General features: G+C 39.5%; 1 protein-coding gene across 48 annotated transcripts in view; it reads left to right on the top strand.

Moving 5' to 3' along the window:
* Positions 1 to 19,921, top strand: part of ADD1 (adducin 1) — a 131,035-nt gene that overhangs the window by 93,487 nt on the left and 17,627 nt on the right. For 25 of the 48 annotated variants that reach the window (XM_043544753.1, XM_043544759.1, XM_037898184.2 and 22 more), the window contains 2 exons: positions 1,864 to 1,965; positions 8,789 to 8,878. In XM_043544753.1, coding sequence (XP_043400688.1) covers positions 1,864 to 1,965; positions 8,789 to 8,878 — 192 coding nt within the window. Of the gene's footprint in view, positions 1 to 1,863; positions 1,966 to 8,788; positions 8,879 to 8,979; positions 8,998 to 9,764; positions 9,858 to 19,921 lie in introns of all 48 variants that reach the window. The other 23 variants (XM_043544752.1, XM_043544764.1, XM_043544769.1 and 20 more) reach the window with 3 other exon arrangements.

Here is a 19,921-nt window from a genome sequence, read left to right as displayed (position 1 = left end):
ACTTATTAATCAGGGAATGTATGTACTCTTAAGCAAGAGTATAGCGTATCATCTAGAAAGCCCTGAGGAAAACAGAGAAGAGGTTCTGTGTCTGTGTGATGCCTTTTTGTTGTCTGGTTTTTGTTTGTTTAAGGAAATAACTAGTCAATACAGACTTGCTACTTTCAGCTCTTTATGAAGCTGTACTGCCATGAAAAAAAACTCCACATACATACATATTTAGAGCAATACTCTTAATTTTTAAATCTTAGTTCACATACAACATCAAATTATTTAATATCTGAAATAATCAGTAGGCGTTTGAAGTAAAATCCTGACTCAGAAATTAATATTGTTTAGCTATTGTGCTGGAGCAATATAAAATTCTTACAATGTCCCAGGTTTGTGTACTTAATATTTTAATGCTTGTTCTTAATTTAAAAAAGAAAACAGTTTGCTGTACTGAGGTTGTTTTTATATTTTAATGTTTTGACTAAAATTATCTTTAATAAAAAGCTGGATTAATTTTTATCTAAGAAGATAATCATCAGTGAGTATTCCACAGCTCCATGTTCATTCCATTTTTTTCTTTACAGTGCAAAACATTTTAAAATTCTGTTTGCTTTTTAAAGTTTTACAATTTCTGGCTATCTTATTGTCTCTCGAAATTACTCAGAAAAGTGCATAGCATTTGCTCTCTAAAACAGGTTTGTTTTAAATGTTCAATGCATTTTCTATGCAGTAACAATTGAGAATTATTAAGATACTGCATTTGATGAATCGGAGATAAAGAGAAAAAGCTTAGTGTTGTGGCACAGAAACCCCATCAACATACTAGATGCAATGACCACGTAAAACAACCTTCTGTGAAGAGCCCATGAAGCGCTTTAAGTTTGTGTTTGGGATATTTTTGTAACCTTTTGAGCTATATAAGTTATATAAAATATTCGACATCACCAAACTGTTCCCGTAGGCTGCTGTATTGATACAGCTATTTGTCTGTACAGAAATAATTCTGAAAACACAGTATATTCTAATGCAGTAGTTTGTTTTAATGCAAAACTTTGGTGATGCCCACTCTTGCCTCACAGTACAAAATCATTCACTAAACCTGGTTAGTGACATCACATTGCTTTCCACAATCCTGTCATCTTATGCTTTCAGTTTGCTTTGATGTTTGTTAAGTATCAGAGGATTGAATCAATGATTTCGCTCTCATTTTAGTATTTTCAAAGAGAAAACTTGAAGATGAATATGACTATATTAGGATTTAAAAACAATCATAATTTTATCTTAACTTTATCTGGGTTGATTTTTTTTCTGTGATTAAAGGGACACTGTCAACTCAATTTTATAAAAAATTACCTAATTAAAAAATAAATTGAGACAACCCTTTAAATATCATATCTTGAAATGCTTTTTTCTTTAATTTTTACTTTAAAAATAAGTGTTAAGGGATTTTTGTCTCCTTTATTGCTAAGGGTCTCTTCAGCAAGTGAGAAACAAAGTACACAGGGAAAATGTTGAGCCTGTCTAACTATGTGGTGTTGTCAAATGCACAGAAAAATGAACTGCTAATAGACTTACTTGAGTTTCAGAAATCTCTGGTATTACATGAAACAATAAGTGCAAAGGTTTGGGGGTGGAAATGATATTCTAGTTGATAGTGTCTCCGTAGACATTTATTTTAATTCCTTTTCTGATTCTGTTACCACTGAAGAAGTGTATGAGTTAAGTGCTCTTGTAAATTAATAGAATGTAACCATTGATTCAGTTTTCTGCATTTATATATAACGCATGATCAATTGTTGCATAAATATGCTGCTATTAATGTTCCTTGCCATTACAGCAATTCTGACTATTGAACTGTTCTTGGCATTGCAGTGGACTAAAGAGGATGGACATAGAACTTCCACCTCTGCTGTCCCTAACCTGTTTGTTCCATTGAACACTAACCCAAAGGAGGTCCAAGAAATGAGGAACAAGGTTTGTAACTGTTGTTAAATAATTTAATTTGCCATCACTTTTGTTTAAATTGCATACTTGTAAACAGCTAATAATTTTGTTGTGATGAGGTCTTGCAGAAATCAAAAGCATGGCTTCTGCTTGTCCTCTCCATGATAACTAGAGGCAGAAACAGTCGCTATATATTCTTGAACTAAGCTCAGTAGTCATTTGTCACCTGCTCCTTTTGAACCAAGGAGGGCTTTAAACCAGGTTCAAAGGGAGCATGTGATAAAAGCCCACAGGTAAGTATATATATTTAAAAAAAAAAAAAAGTGACAATACCAGAGGGTTAGATGTTGGGGGGTGGGAGGACATGGAAAATTACAAGAGAGAAATTAGAGGGGGAATCTGCCCAACATCCGTAGATGTCTGTACTCAGACATAAGAAGTATGGGGAATAAACAGGAACTATTAGTACATAAGCTAAATTATGACTTAATTGGCATCACAGGAACTTGGTGTGATAAGTTCCATGACGGGAATATTGGTATAGAGGGGTATAGCTTGATCAGGAAGGACAGGCAGGGTGAAAAGGGAGGAGGCTTTGCATTATACATCAAGAATATATAAGCTTGTTCTGTAGTCCAGAAGGAGGTGGGAGGCAGACAAGCTGAAAGCTTCTCGGTTAAGATAAAGGGGGTTAAAAATATGGGTGACGTTCTGGTAGGGGTCCACCATAGACCACCAGATCAGAAAGAGGAAGTGGATGAGGCATTTCTAGAACAAATAACAGAAATATCCAAAATACAAAACCTGGTACTAATAGGAGACTGTAACTACCCTGACATCTGTTGAAAAAGTAATATGGCAAAAGATAAACTTTCCAGTAAGTTCTTGGAATGCATTGGGGAACAACTTTTTGTTCCAGAAAGGAATTAACCAGGGAGCTAGACATTTTAGACTTGATTCTGACCAATAGGTAGGAATTGGCTGCGAATCTGAAGGTGGAAGGCAATTTGGGTGAAAGTTATCATTAAATGATAGCTTTCATAGTTCTAAAGAAAGAAAGGAGTGAGAGCGGCAGAATAAGGACAGGGGACTTTGAAAAAGGCAGACTTTAACAAATTCAGATAAATGGTAGGTAAGGTTCCATGAGAAGAAAATCTAATAGAAAAAGGAGTTCAGGAGAGCCGGCAGTTTCTCAAGGAGACAATATTAAACGCGCAACTGCAAACTCTTCCAATGTGAAGGAAAGATAGGAATGATAATAAGAATCTAACATTGCTCCACCAGGAACTCTTTAATGACTTGAAAATCCAAAAAGGAATCCTACACAAAGTGGAAACATGGACAAATTGATGAGGAGTACAAAAGTATAGCACAAGCGTGTAGGAACAAGATCAGAAAGGCTAAGGTACAAAATGAGTACAACTAGAAAGGGACATAAAAGGCAATTAAGAAGGGGTTCTTTAAATACACTGGGAGCAAGAGAAAGATGAAACAATGTGTGTCTCTTCTACTCAGTGGGGAAGGAGAGCTAATAACTTATGACATCAAGAAAAATGAGGTCTTTAATTCCTGTTTGCTTCAGTCTTTACTAAAAAAAAATGAATGGTGACTAGATGCTCAGTACAGTTAATATTAAGAACAAGAGGGGGAGGAATGCAAGCCAAAATAGGGAAAGGTTAAAGAATATTTAAATAAGTTAGATGTGTTCAAGCTGATAGGATCTGATGAAATTCATCCCAGGTTACTTATGGAACTAGCTGAAGCCATCTTGGAACCATTAGCAATTACCTTTGAGAACTCCTGGAGGATGGGTGGGTTCCCAGAGGACTGGAGAAGGGCAAACGTAGTACCAATCTTTAAGAAGGGAGAAAAAGAGGCCATGGGGAATTATAAACTAATCAGCCTAACTTCAATACCTGGAAAGATACTGGAACAAATTATTAAACAATTGGTGTGTAAGCACCTGGAGTTAGAATAGGGTTGTAAGGAATAGCCAGCATTGCTCGGTTGGCGGGGGGGAGGGAGGCGCGGCAGCTAGGACAGGTTCCCTACCCGGCTCCAGGGAAGTGGCAACCCCAGCTCCTAGCTATATGTGCTGCCTCCGCTACGCCCTGCCCCACCCCAAGCCCTGGTTCTTCAGCTCCCATTGGCTGGGAACCGCGGCCAGTGGGAGCCACAGAGGCGGTGCCTCAGGGCGGTGGCAGCAGCAGCACATGGAGCTAGGAGCTGATGGAGGGGAGTTGCTGTCTCCCTTCCAGGGAGGCCCCCCCTCCCCCCAGGTAAGCACCACCCCACCCCCCCAGCCCTGAGTCCACCCTTACTACTGCTGCTGGGGGGCGGGAGGGCCCGAGACTGTCGCAGCAGCGGCCAGTGCGCCTGGCATAGGGGCTGCATTAACTGCTCTGGCAACCCCCAGGCCAGGGTGCACCAGCCTGTGCAGAAGTCATGGAAAGTCACAGAATCCGTGACCTCCGTGACAAACACGGAGCCTTACTTATTACTGCTTGGCCAGCTTCTATGTCTGATATTACGTTATACAATTCCAGGCAGACTTTTTCAGGAGGTAGGGTCCAGAATTGAGCCACATACATGATGTGACTGATTATTAATTGTGATAGGGCCTGAGGGCCAACCAAGAACTTGAGCTAAGCAGTGTACAGTCCCTGCCCTGAAGAGTTCACAATTTAAATAGACAAGACAGAAAGAGTCAGGGGAAATGATCAGTCATCATGGTAGTGCTGTGATTTTTTTGTTTTGGGGCATTTTTATTTAGATTTTAGGGATGGGATTAGCTAAATATGTATTCTAAAATGGCTTCTGCTCCTAATTAAAATTCTTTGCAAAATATTTCCAAACCTTTGTCAATTTAAAATTAAAGCACAGAAATATGGATCCACCAGTCTTTGGACGTTGCTTTATAATTGGGCTGTGATTAGGCAAGATGTGGTTCTCCCCCACTTCCCAGATCTGTTGAGCCAGATATTAACCATTTTAAAGTGGTTCAGTGGTTTGAATTCCAGTCTCACTGTGAAATTAACTTTAGATGTTACCACTGATCTTCTATGAGGAAGCAGTTGGATCATCTTATTTAGCTTCCATTCTTGCAAAAGTATAATCCATATGTTGGCAACCTGTTAGCTAAAATTAGTAATGGCCTAACTTGCCTCCGATTGCTGCTGCTGGTGCTGTTAGTTGATGCCACTATCGGAAAAAGAGGAGTTTGTGCAGGTAAAATCTTTTAAAAGGTTGCTGGCATGAGCACTGTTTAGTGCTACGGGTGTTTTAAGGTTAAGGATAGAGCGATCATCTTTGTCCCAGCAGTGTTGTGAAATGGTCACTGGTTAATATGGAAAGTTCAGTGCAATTTAACCAATCCAAAAGGCAAAGATCTTGAAACTGAAATCTACACATGTGAAAGGTTCAAGTAGGCAGATGTTGATCCTTGTTATGTTGAGTTACTCACATTGATGGTATGTTGTTTTCTGTGTGAACATGCCTTCTTTTGAAAGCCCTGGGCTTGTTAAATGATAGCTGAACTTATCATGTAGAGTCCTTCACATACTTGTGTTTCCAATTTTTATAATGTGGTCTTCCTGTGGGAGCCGCGTGGATTTTATTGGGTTTGGTATTTGGCTGCAATCTAGTCATCAAAAAATTGTACTTTAAGAACAATAATAAACATTTTTGTGTAGCAACATAGATGGTAGATTTGTTTATCTTGTCCAAAACAAATAATTTATGGGAAGCCTGGTTTTGGGAGCAGTATTTCAGACAGAGGTAAAGGTCAGATGTAGACTAGATCTCATAGACAAAACTTTATTTAAGGAGCTCCAAATATCCCTGGCTCTTTTGAAGTATCTGCTCTGTAATGGTCACCATTCTACTAAATAATACAAAGAACTGTCAACACAAAGTTCAAGTAACTAGATGTGCTGTGCCAAACAAATTATATTCTAGCTTCTTGCTTTCCACTATAAAAGATATTTGGAGAAACAAAATTGCTAATAAACTTGCAATTGACAATAGAAAGGGTATGTTGAATAAGACTCATCCTTACCTTTTTGCAAAAACTGTCACGAGGAAACTGTCAACTTAAACTTGGTCTAAATTTATTTTTTTATAAAAATTTTTTTTATAAAACCTAAGATCAGTAGAAGTGGAAAACAGTTGTTAAATAAACACTTCCACTGTGGTGCTAAAAGCCTGAAAGTGAAACCAACCAAAAACAGAAATAAAACTGATTTCAGGGGTTTTCATTGCCCCAGTCAAGATAAATGCAAGGAGTAAACCCAGAGTATAAATAGAGTCGTGGGAATAGGATTTTTAATTTTTTCAGTTTTAATAATCTTAGGTGTTTGATAGTAAGATGGGTAGTTTAGTTTGTTTACAACATAACTTTAAGATGAATAGCCCTTTGCCATCCATGCAGACACAAGTGAATCCCTCTAAATGCATCCTCTTCTGCAGCTTTAGAAACAGCGCTCCAAACTACTTTGAAAGGTTGCATGCTGGGTCAGCAATTATGGTTTCATTGCCCTCTCAAGACATCCAGGTTCAGGAATTACTTTATTTCTATTCCCACATTGTGGAATGAGGAAAGAGTTTGCAAACATTGAAGACATAAAAGAGAACATTTGTGTTTAGATACACAGATGGATACTTCTTTATGCAGTTAACTGATTTTTGCATTCAAAAATATCCATTTGTGCACATGCAAATGAGGGATTTTGCTTTCTCAAACAAATGTACTCATTAGCATCCACTTCAAAAGTATCGCCACCATTGTCAAAGTTTGGATGGTAAATTGAGGTGGTAAAGAGTATTGTTATTAAATAATCAATTTGTAAGTATCTAGAGGATAGTAGAGTTATAAGTAATAGCCACATGGATTTGTCAAGAACAAATCATGCCAAACCAATCTAATTTCCTTATTTGACAGGGTTACTAGCCTATTGGATGGGGGAAAACTGTAGATGTGATGTATCTTGATTTTAGTAACACTTTTGACATAATCCCACAACATTCTCATAAGCAAATTTGGGAAATGTGGTCTAGATTAAATTACTATCAGGTAAGTTCAAAACTGCTTGAAAGACCAAAGAGTGGTTATCAATGGTTTGCAGTCAAATGGGTGGGGAAAACATCTCTAGTGGGATCCAGCAGGGGTTTGTTCTGGGTCTGATACTAGTCAGTATTTCCATTAATGACTTGAAAAGTGGAGTGGAGAGCATGTTTACGGAATTTGTAGATAGCACCAAACTGGGACTGGCCGCAAGCACTTTGAAAGACAGTATCAAAATTCAAAACAACCTTGACAAATTTTAGAACTGCTCTGAAATCAACAAGATGAAATTCAGTAAGGACAAGTGTAAAGTACTACATCTGGGAAGGAAAAATGAAATTCACAACTACAAATGGGAAATAACTGGCTAGGTATTAGTACATCAGAAAAGGATCTGGGGATGATAATAGATCAGAAATTGAATGAGTCAATGAGATGCAGTTGCGAAAAAGGCTAATATCAATCTGGGGTATTAATATTAAAGGAATGTTGTATATAAGACATGGAAGGTAATTGTCCTGGTCTACTCAGCCTCGGTGAGGCCTCAGCCAGAGTAGTGTTTCCACTTCTGGACACCACACTTTAGGAAAGGTGGATAACTTGGAGAGAGTTTAGAGGAGAGCAACAAAAATGGTGAAAGGTTTAAAAAACCTGACATACGAGGAAATGTTTAGTCTAGAGAAAAGAAGGTTGAGGAGGGAGCTAATAAGTCTTCCAACGTGTTACTGGCCATTATAAAGAGGATGGTGATCAGTTGTCTTTCATGTCCACTGAATATAGGACAAGATGTAATGGGCTTAATCTACAGCGAGGGAGATTTAGGTTAGATTTTTCTATTTTTTTTTAGTGTTCGTGCACACATACTTTTGAGCTACAAAGGTTAGTTAAGCCCTGCTTTAGGCTTCCCAGTAAGGTTGCGCGTTCCCTGTCACTGGAGGATTTTAAGAACAGATCAGTGGTTCTTAACCTTTACTGCACCCTGCACCCCTTTGGTTCTCAAAATATGTTCTCATACCCCTTATCAAAAATCGTTGAAGTATGTCAGTTCTTTAAACCTAGATATATTATTTGTTTGTATATTACAGTAATCGTTTAAAATGTGTAATGTTAATAAATACATAGATTTGATTAAACGTGCCTGTGCTTAATTTGTGTTTTCGATGATTTACCTTCTAAAAAAATCTGGCACCCCCAGAAAGGGCATCTCGCACCCCCGGTTAAGAACCACTGGGTTAGACAAACACCAGTCAGGAGATGGTCAAGGTTTACTTGGTTCTGCCTCAGCTGGACAAGATGACCTCTCAAGGTCCCTTCCGGCTCTACATTTCTATTATTCTATTTTAGTAGCCCTTCCTGTTGGTTTTGGAATTACTCTCTGTGGGAGTGTGGTTATGGAATTTGTGGACGCTAAAAGGTTGAACATGGTAAAAGACTGATCTGGAATGTTCTGATGCCCCTCTGAACTGGCTTTCTCTGCTACCTGATCAATCTACTTTTACAATGTAAAAGGAAAGCAAATGCATGCTGTGGTACCTGGATACCAAACTGATTGGCATGTAAGAAATAATCTATATCAATAGAATCCTGGGGGTACATCTTCAGCTAGTGTAAACTGTCACAGCCCCATTGACATCCATAGAGCTCTGATAATTTATACCAACTCATGACCTGTCCTAAAACCTAACCAAAAAAGGGTTTGGCTTGGTTTGTCTCTTTCCCCTCCCCCAACTGAGTGGATAAAATGGGTTTGTCTACTGTTCACATGTATTTATCCTGCTGTTTTCTTCACAGATCCGGGAGCAAAACTTACAGGATATTAAAACCGCTGGTCCTCAGTCACAGGTTCTTTGTGGGGTAGTAGTGGACAGGAGTCTTGTACAGGTGAGAACACAGAGTGCCATAAAACATAATCTTGAAGTTAATGTCTGGTGTCCTCTACTTTCACCTAATATGTCACTATAACATTATTCTTTAATTGGCAGAGAGTAACTATTTATAAGGTAAGTGTTAGAGATAACACACCATTGTCTTTGTGAGAGTGCTCAGAGTCAGAAATGTAAGAGGCTTTAGTAGTGCAGCTGAAGCATGTCTGTGAGAGATGCTCCTTGATTTATTTCTGAATGTAGTGCATGAAAATTTGAAAAGGCTATTTATATGGGTTAGAATCCTGCTCAAAACTAGTCAGGCTTTGTGACAACTTGGATATTTTTCAAGTTATTGTACTTTTAAAATATAAGATATTGGAAACAGCAGAGTCAATGTTGTGTAATAGTGTGTATTGAATATATTCTGATAACTTGACAGTAATTTATTTGGAGATCAATTAAAAAATAAAAGGAAACTATTGGTTTTGTGCATCAACAATAAAATCATTAAGCTGAAAATACTGTATTTGGTGCACTAAGAAAATAGACTTCCTTTGAATTATTGTTCAAAATAAGAGTTTAAAGTGCTGTCTATACAGTTACTCAGCCAAGTGCACACACTAGTGACTTAAAAACTTACATCTCAATAAATGTGAGTGATATAATTGGCAGTAGATAAGTATTTTCTGTTGCACTTTATGAAGTTTGACTAGTCATATCATGAACATAGCATTTTTCAGTCTGGGTGTGATATTTGTGTGCATGTCAGTTCATTATCATTGCTATTTTATCTATCACTTACTGTTTCTCTGCATGTTTGTAACTAGTGTCACATAATGCTCATGGTTGATGTGTTAAAGCCTGGGCTTGGTTTGCTCTGTTTACTCAATTTACTGTTGCAGGATGCTCCCCTGTCAGACTGTACGGAAACTATTGAAGGGCTCGATCTCACAGAGCAGGCCTTTAGTCCCGCTAAATCTCTCTCTGTTAGAAAGGTACTTACTGCCCTGTCATACTGCTCTAAATACTGTTGTTCACCCTTCACTTCTACCGCTCCCTACTCTGCCCTGTTACCTGTAATAGCTAAAGAGTTGGCTTTAATGGAAAGACTAGATGGATGTACAAATTATGTATGTGCCATTCTACAAGCAGTTAAATTACCCTTCTAAAGTACCTCTTAAAGAAACTCAACATCTTTTTATATATTCAAACTGGTGAATAATATGAAAATGTGTGTGAAGTTAAGGGGCTCATCAGGAGTTCTGCATGTGGTGTTTGGTTTGTGCATGTCATCGGTGTTAAATAATCCTAATTTGAGATCCATTTTGAGCTAGCCTAGTCTCAGCCCAATTGCATCAGTGTAATTCCAAAGATAACCACAGGTCTAAGGTTTACCAAGCTGTTTAAAAAAAAAAAAACCCCATCTTCTGATTTTAAGGCTCCTAAGATGCAAGGATGCTAGATGCCTCCTTCTGTATTCCTGAAATAGGAGTTGAGATGCAGGAGCTGCTCAGCACTCCACAGGGCTGAGTCCTAAATATACTAATTCTCAAATGGTTATGAATAAGCAATATGTATGGCATTTTATGCAGTATAATTAAGGCACAAGATAAATCTAAAATGTGTTTTGGGTTTGCTTGGAAGGCTAATTAAAATTGGAGTAATTTGCACAATGGAAATTCTTCAGTCTGCCCTTTGATGGAGTTCTTTGGTGGGAGTTCAATATGGAACTTCAGCAGGTAGATATGTATGACTCCCTTTCTTCTCTGTCCCTCACCTCCTCCATCAAATTCTCAAATCAACTGGAAGATAAATAAATTGTGCGTCAAATCTCCTTTCTCCATCACCATGTTTATCCTGTCAAGAATTGAGAACAATTTGAAATGTACAGTTGTTGTAAGTCCTGTGACTTTTTTTTAGCATGCCATCTGTGATCAGCCAATCTGAATTGTAGATATCATACACCATAATATTGTGAGCTTGGTAAACGCTGGTTTTCAGGCCAAGACTCATGTTCTTTTCAAAAGGTATCCATATTCTAAAGCGAAGGGTAATGAATTATTCTTTTCAGATTTAAGGCTAGAATATATAAACCCAAAAGCACACACTTCAAAAGAAGTGTCTGTCCTTCACTTTTCTATTTTCTCTGCTCAATTATCATAATTCCAGCAGGGAGATTGGTGGTTTTAAATAATGTGTCATCACAATATACAGTAATAATTTTTACCAGTGAAATGCAAGATTTCATTTCAATTCTTATAAAGTGTTTGAATAATTGCAGTACTCTTGTAATGAAAGTATTCACACGTATTTTACAAGGATTTTAAAGGTAGCAGAGGCCTGAAGTATGGGCAAAAGGATGTAATATGTTTTTAACAGTATATAATGTCAGGGAAAACCATCCAAATGAAGTGGTTTTTTCCCCTCTTATTGGTGTCATTAAAATCCTAGGTTAACAGTGAAATGATGTAAAATTAGCTATCCTGACACAGAGTAGTAACCACCTACCTTATTATCTTTGTATAAAATGTGAATTGGGAATTTGGGACAGGAATATTTTGAAGAGTGAGGAATGACTGTATTGTGAAAAATGGCATTGATGGGATGGGTAAGCAAGTGATGCAGGTAGATTGTGCTGAAAATCCAAACACAAATTATATATTTTCTCTTCCATTTAATATTTTTTCAAAGCAAAAAAACCTATGGGAAATATAATGCACAACCAATCAGACTTTTTAAAATCAATTCCATTGTTAGGATTCTATAGAAACTCCTCTATATTGGAGCACTAGAGATTCTTCTGTTTTCAATTTCTTAGAAATTTGCACTCAAATAAAGTAATAGCAAGAAATTGCTATCTGAATAGGATTTAAAATAAATAAATATTTAATTAACATTGGGATATACATCAATTAGTAACACATTCATTTAAGAGAAAAAATTCCAGTGTTACATACAAAATATGTATGTAATCATTTGAGTCCAGTCTTGCCTAGAGCTGCATCGATAAATTATCTATTTTGCCTCATCAAATGCTTTGACGCTCTGAGAAATTCTGGCCATGTTGCATCACAACGTCCTTATGCATCACATAATTGTAATGACATTGTGAACCATATTAACTAAGTTTCTGCTGCAGTCCTAACCAAATAGGGAATTTGGGTGGATTTTTTTCATTGACATTCTGTGATGTAATAAAATTAACAAGATATGGGCCATTTCCCTATTCTTGAAATGGAGTAGCTATTCATGTCTCTTCCTAAAAACTGCTCCATAGCTTTGCTTTTGCTGAGTAAGTTCTATGTTCTGCCCTATAAATGGCTGCATTTCAGTGGTGACCTCTGGCTGTTAAACACCTTGAGACCTGGTTCTTCTGGATAAAAAGCACTATATAAGCACAACATGTTAATGTGAATTATTAACTCCCTAAACTTTTAAATGAGTCAGTTATCTGTTAGCAAGACAAAGTGGGTGAGGTAATATCTTTTATTGGGCCAACTTCTGTTGGTGAGAGAGACAAACTTTCAAGCTATCAGTTATCTATCGTATTTCATGCGCTTCATAAAGGGAAGACAGATGCTCATATTAGGTGCCAGTACTGTTCATGTTTACCCCTAAGATTAAGATGTGTTCTCAATTTACATTTATGAAAGCAAAATACAGTAGAAAGCTTACAAAGTGAGTTCATTTTGACCAGAATTTCTATACAGGAAATGTATAGAATCATAGAATATCAGGGTTGGAAGGGACCTCAGGAGGTCATCTAGTCCAACCCCCCTGCTCAAAGCAGGACCAATCCGCAACTAAATCATCCCAGCCAGGGCTTTGTCAAGCCTAACCTTAAAAATATCTAAGGAAGGAGATTCCACCACCTCCCTAGGTAACGCATTCCAGTGTTTCACCACCCTCCTAGTGAAAAAGTTTTTTCCTAATATCCAACCTAAACCTCCCCCACTGCAACTTGAGACCATTACTCCTCGTTCTGTCATCTGCTACCACTGAGAACAGTCTAGATCCATCCTCTTTGGAACCCCCTTTCAGGTAGTTGAAAGCAGCTACCAAATCCTCCCTCATTCTTCTTTTCCACAGACTAAACAATCCCAGTTCCCTCAGCCCTTCCTCATAAGTCATGTGTTCCAGTCTCCTAATCATTTTTGTTGCCCTCCGCTGGACTCTCTCCAATTTTTCCACATCCTTCTTGTAGTGTGGGGCCCAAAACTGGACACAGTACTCCAGATGAGGCCTCACCAATGTCGAATAGAGGGAAACGATCACGTCCCTCGATCTGCTGGCAGTGCCCCTACTTATACATCCCAAAATGCCATTGGCCTTCTTGGCAACAAGGGCACACTGTTGACTCATATCCAGCTTCTCGTCCACTGTAACCCCTAGGTCCTTTTCTGCAGAACTGCTGCTGAGCCATTCGGTCCCTAGTCTGTAGCGGTGCATGGGATTCTTCCGTCCTAAGTGCAGGACTCTGCACTTGTCCTTGTTGAACCTCATCAGATTTCTTTTGGCCCAATCCTCTAATTTGTCTAGGGCCCTCTGTATCCTATCCCTACCCTCCAGCGTATCTACCTCTCCTCCCAGTTTAGTGTCATCTGCAAACTTGCTGAGGGTGCAATCCACACCATTCTCCAGATCATTTATTAAGATATTGAACAAAACCAGCCCCAGGACCGACCCTTGGGGCACTCCACTTGATACCGGCTGCCAACTAGACATGGAGCCATTGATCACTACCCGTTGAGCCCGACAATCTAGCCAACTTTCTATCCACCTTATAGTCCACTCATCCAGCCCATACTTCTTTAACTTGCTGGCAAGAATACTGTGGGAGACCGTGTCTAAAGCTTTGCTAAAGTCAAGGAACAACACGTCCACTGCTTTCCCCTCATCCACAGAGCCAGTTATCTCGTCATAGAAGGCAATTAGATTAGTCAGGCCTTGGTGAATCCATGCTAACTATTCCTGATCACTTTCCTCTCCTCTAAGTGCTTCAGAATTGATTCCTTGAGGACCTGCTCCATGATTTTTCCAGGGACTGAGGTGAGGCTGACTGGCCTGTAGTTCCCAGGATCCTCCTTCTTCCCTTTTTGAAAGAAGGGCACTACATTAGCCTTTTTGCAGTCGTCCAGGACCTCCCCCGATCGCTATGAGTTTTCAAAGATAATGGCCCATGGCTCTGCAATCACATCCACCGACTCCTTTAGCACTCTCGGATGCAGCGCATCCGGCCCATGGACTTGTGCTCATCCAGCTTTTCTAAATAATCCCAAACCACTTCTTTCTCCACAGAGGGCTGGTCGCCTCCTCCCCATGCTGTGCTGCCCAGTGCAGTAGTCTGGGAGCTGACCTTGTTAGTGAAGACAGAGGCAAAAAAAGCATTGAGTACATTAGCTTTTTCTACATCCTCTGTCACTAGGTTGCCTCCCTCATTCAGTAAGGGGCCCACACTTTCCTTGACTTTCTTCTTGTTGCTAACATACCTGAAGAAACCCTTCTTGTTACTCTTAACATCTCTTGCTAGCTGCAACTCCAGGTGTCATTTGGCCTTCCTAATTTCACTCTTGCATCCCCGAGCAATATTTTTATACTCTTCCCTGGTCATTTATCCAATCTTCCACTTCTTGTAAGCTTCTTTTTTGTGTTCAAGATCAGCAAGGATTTCACTGTTAAGCCAAGCTGGTCACCTGCCATATTTACTATTCTTTCTACGCATCGGGATGATTTGTCCCTGTAACCTCAATAAGGATTCTTTAAAATACAGCCAGCTCTCCTGGACTCCTTTCCCCCTCATGTTATTCTCCCAGGGGATCCTGCCCATCAGTTCCCTGAGTTTGTCAAAGTCTGCTTTTCTGAAGTCCAGGGTCCGTATTCTGCTGCTCTCCTTTCTTCCCTGTGTCAAGATCCTGAACTCGACCATCTCATGGTCACTGCCTCCCAGGTTCCCATCCACTTTAGCTTCCCCTACTAATTCTTCCCGGTTTGTGAGCAGCAGGAAGAAGAAGAGCTCTGCCCCTAGTTGGTTCCTCCAGCACTTGCACCAGGAAATTGTCCCCTACACTTTCCAAAAACTTCCTGGATCGTCTGTGCACCGCTGTATTGCTCTCCCAGCAGATATCAGGGTGATTGAAGTCTCCCATGAGAACTAGGGCCTGCGATCTAGTAACTTCCGTGAGTTGGCGGAAGAAAGCCTCGTCCACCTCATCCCCCTGATCCGGTGGTCTATAGCAGACTCCCACCACGACATCACCCTTGTTGCTCACGCTTCTAAACTTAATCCAGAGACTCTCAGGTTTTTCTGCAATTTCATACCGGAGCTCTGAGCAGTCATACTGCTCTCTTACATACAATGCAACTCCCTCACCTTTTCTGCACTGCCTGTCCTTCCTGAACAGTTTATATCCATCCATGACAGTACTCCAGTCATGTGAGTTATCCCACCAAGTCTCTGTTATTCCAATCACATCATAATTCCTTGACTGTGCCAGGACTTCCAGTTCTCCCTGCTTGTTTCCCAGGCTTCTTGCATTTGTGTATAGGCACTTGAGATAACTCACTGATCGTCCCTCTTTCTCAGTATGAGGCAGGAGCCCTGCCCTCTCGCGCACTCCTGCTCGTGCTTCTTCCTGGTATCCCACTTCCCCACTTACCTCAGGGCTTTGCTCTCCTTCCCCCAGTGAACCTAATTTAAAGCCCTCCTCACTAGGTTAGCCAGCCTACTTGCGAAGATGCTCTTCCCTCTCTTTGTTAGGTGGAGCCCGTCTCTGCCTAGCACTCCTCCTTCTTGGAACACCATCCCATGATCAAAGAATCCAAAGCCTTCTCTCCAACACCACCTGTGTAGCCATTCGTTGACTTCCACGATTCGACGGTCTCTACCCAGGCCTTTTCCTTCCACGGGGAGGATGGACGAGAAGACCACTTGCGCCTCAAACTTCTTTATCCTTCTTCCCAGAGCCACGTAGTCCTCAGTGGTCCACTCAAGGTCATTCTTGGCAGTATCATTGGTGCCCACGTGGAGAAGCAGGAAGGGGTAGCGATCTGAGGGCTTGATGAGTCTCGGCAATCTCTCCAACACATCATGAATCCTAGCTCCTGGCAAGCAGCAGACTTCTCGGTTTTCCCGGTCGGGGCGGCAGATAGATGACTCAGTCCCCCTGAGGAGAGAGTCCCTGACCACCACCACCCACCTCCTTCTCTTGGGAGCGGTGGTCGTGGAACCCCCAACCCTAGGACAGTGTATCTCGTGCCTTCCAATCGGCGGAGTCTCCTTCTGTTCCCTTCCGTCAGATGTATCATCTAGTCCACTTTCCGCATTAGTACCTGTGGAGAGAACATGAAAACGGTTACTTACCTGTATCTGCGTTGCTGGTACATGGACGCTCCCCTTTTTTCTTCTGGAGGTCACAGGCTGCCAAATTGCTTCACCATCCTCCTGTCCCTGCTGCGCAGCCTGCTCTGAATCTTCAGAACATTGTGCCTGTAGAAGCATATCCTGACGTCTGTCCAGGAAATCTTCAGTTTCTCTTGTGCAATGCAGGGTCGATACCTGTTGTTCCAGACCTTGAACCTTCTCTTACGATATGGAGACTAGCTTGCACTTTGTACAGACAGTCGCTTCTGTGCTATGGAAGAATTATAGCATTATCCAGAGTTGGACATTTCTCTTGTTCATCCTCTGTGTGGGAGAAACTTACCCCTCAAAGAAAGAAATTGCATTAATGGTTACCAGTCTCTCCCATTGCTGTTTTGTTGTTAATATAGTAAAGAAAGCAGTCCTAATGCACAAGTCAGTCACACATAGAGTCAGACAACCCTCAAATAGTCTATTATAGCCTACTATAGCTATTATGGTCTATTATAGCTAAAAATAATATTAAATAATATTAAAATCAGATAATGGTCCAAGTGAAGACAATCAGTTTCTTCTATATCATCATATCGAGAGATCTCTTCCTTAAGGTCCTTGCTCATTCTAGATGAAGACACAATAAATTATTGGATTCCGAGTTGATGCATAATCTCAAAAATATTTTGTGCCATCTAATCTTTTTTTAAAACTATGTTATAGAAAAGAAAGGTAAGATTTTTTTTTTTTTTAATTGGGAATCACATACGTGGTTTAGTGAAAGAACCCTGACTTCCTTCTGAAACATCAAAAACGTAGTGATGAAATGGAATGGTGGACCCTTCCTCTTGAATGTGCTGTTTATTAAAGTGTGTCCAGAATGAAGCAATTAGTAGCATATCTTCAGTAATTTCAACTCATTTGCGGTTTCTAATATGGCTACTATTATCAGTTAGGAAAGTCTGCTTCCTACTCTGAATTCAAGATAGTTTCATACTTGCATGTTTTGGAACCTCATGAAGATTTTTATAAATGCCTGCCTTTGCATTGCAACCATATCTTTGGTCCTGATAATGCAAGTCTCCACCTGGTCTAATTATTTACCAAAAACTTACATTTTTTGTTTCATAATACCCATAGTAATTCAAATCACATGTGTCTAAATGGACACACTTTACACTATTCTTTTTTGGAGAAGGAAAGCAAAATAACTCCTGATCGAGTCAGCAGTACTGTCCTACTTCCAGTGGCCGTTCTTTACTTGTGGTGCATTTCATGCTGGGATCATCCAGGTTTTTAAGGCCGCAGGAGACTCTGGTGGAGATTTAGGCCTTTGTGAAATTTCTGTTTTTAATTTCTTTTCCAACTCCAATGAAGAGCTTTAGTTCTTGATGGGACAGAGCATCAGGCCTCTTACATGGGGATCTTCAGTCCCTTCCTATAGACTCTTACCAAGAACACCTTTCCTGTCAGGTAAACAGGGAGTGAAATCACACACAAACCTCCAAGTGGCAAGAGCTCCCTCTGCAATGCACCCAGTCTATATCTGCCTCAAGGAACAAGCATTTCTTGAGGTCCATGATATCAGATCATGGAAGTTTGAAGATGTAAAAGCTCATCAAGTCCTTCATGAATCCTGCTGCTCTCCTCCCCACGAGTCCATGTTGTTTATTTTTAGTGAAGTCTATAATGTTAATGTCTATCATGAGGCTTCCTCTCCTTCCACTGGGAGACTGTTCTACGGCCTAATCCATTGGAATATTTCTTGATCAGCCTAATAAAATTTCCGTTCCTTAACTTTACCCCATCACTGCTAGTTATGTATCCCCTTCTGCTACAGTAAGCAATTCTTCTCTTTTCTTTGATTTTAAATCCTTTAGATGATTCACATTCCCAGTCCCCTAAATTATTTATCCAACCCTTTTACTTTTCTCTTTCCTTACACAGGAAGTCAATCCTTTCAACCCCCTAATTACTTACATTGCTCCTCTCTGAATTGTCTCCAGTTTTACATCTCTCTGGTATTGTCCAGGTGTGGTTTCAGCGGAGCGTGACTATCACCTTTCTAATCTGTGACATGCCTTTGCTTATGCAGCCCAAAACCTCATATCGTATTTCTTTTGTTTTCCTCTATAGCCTGCGGTCTCTTTCAGTATTACTTCTCTCCAGGGGACAGATCTTCAGTTGATGTAAATTATTGTAGCTCCATTGAAGTCAAGGTGTTTCCCTTCAGACTGAATGTCAGATTATTTTCCCACAGAAATATTAACTTGCATTTTTTTAAGATGACACATCTCTCTCCATTTCCTGCCCAAATTTCCAAGTCCCTTTGTGTTATTTCCCTGGCCTCACTGTTTTACTTGCTAGATGATATGAGTCATGAACTTGATGTGCTTGTTTTACCCTCTTTTCCCGGTAATCAATAAAGATGTCCTCCAAAATAAGACAAAACAAAATACTGATCCATTACTCATCCCGCTCCAAACTGAATGTCTTGCTGTTTTTTGCTACCATTTGCTTACAATATTTTAGTCAACTTTCAATTCATGTGACAGTGCTCGTATCAAATCATTGTGAATTACAAGTAAGGGTTAGAGACACATAATCATACTCTTCAGTGAAATCAATGTGCATTACATCTATTGCATTCCCTTTGTCTGCTAATTTTGTAATCCTATAAAAAAACCACAAGCTTTGCCTGGCATGATTTCCTACTTTGCAAGCCCAAACAGCGTATAGCTAATGCTTCAGTTATTCACTACATGTTTAGTTTGTAACCTTTTTATAAGAAGACTCCAAAGTAGTTTTGGGCATTGATTGTTTTTGCCCTTGCCCATCTTTTTTAGTGAAGTTCTAAGATTTGGGAGCTCACAAATCTCTGTTTTAAAAAATGATTTCATGGCTCGTATGAAATGCTATTAAATTGCTTTTTGTGGTGTTCTTTTGTAGCCTTTAGTTGTCAAACTACATCAAATTTGAGGCCATCTGATGATAAAGCAGCTAACATCTTGTGGAAAACTTTAAAAACATCCTTTTTAGATATAATTATGCTATGTATTTATTCTGCAACTGGGAAAAGGGTTATTCTTATTTTACTGGTGACAATAAGACAGCTTCTTAGCTTCTTTGAAAGTTCATCTCCTGCTGTTTGTTCCCCACCAAAGGTTATAATCCTCTATCAAAGTCACTTCCAAGGAAATCAGTTTTGATGCTTGTAAATAGAAGTTTTATGGATTCAGATGGGGGACCAAGCAGCCAGAGCTCATTAGTTTTTAAAAACTAATATCCTGTTTTCATGCAAATATCTCTAGTGTTAGATTACAAATAAATAATTAGAAAGCTTTAAAATCTGCGTTTTCTTGAAATTTTAAGGGAAAAGTACTCAGATTGTCCATTAAAACTCAGAAGCAACTTTTCTACATACTGTGTTAGAAAATTAATATAGTCCCTGATCAGCAATGACAACATTAATTTCACTTGGTTTTATTTTTCACGTGGACATTTTTTCTCTAAAGTAAAGATACAAATTGAATTTTGTGATGCTAGTCTTTCCTTTTCAAGGGACTTTGCTACTTTCTCCATTTGGAGGGGAAAGGGTCAAGAATCTATTTCTATTAAAATGTTTCCAGGGTGTTTTTTAGACTTAATTGTCTACAGGAGGACTTGCTTGCCAAAATCTGCTAAGGCAGTTTGTGAAGGATTTCA

This window comes from Chelonia mydas, chromosome 4, assembly GCF_015237465.2.
Source record: "Chelonia mydas isolate rCheMyd1 chromosome 4, rCheMyd1.pri.v2, whole genome shotgun sequence".
In the NCBI taxonomy this organism is placed as follows: Eukaryota; Metazoa; Chordata; order Testudines; family Cheloniidae; genus Chelonia; species Chelonia mydas.
Note: the sequence above shows the minus strand (reverse complement) of the source record. Positions and strands in the feature narration are given on the sequence as shown.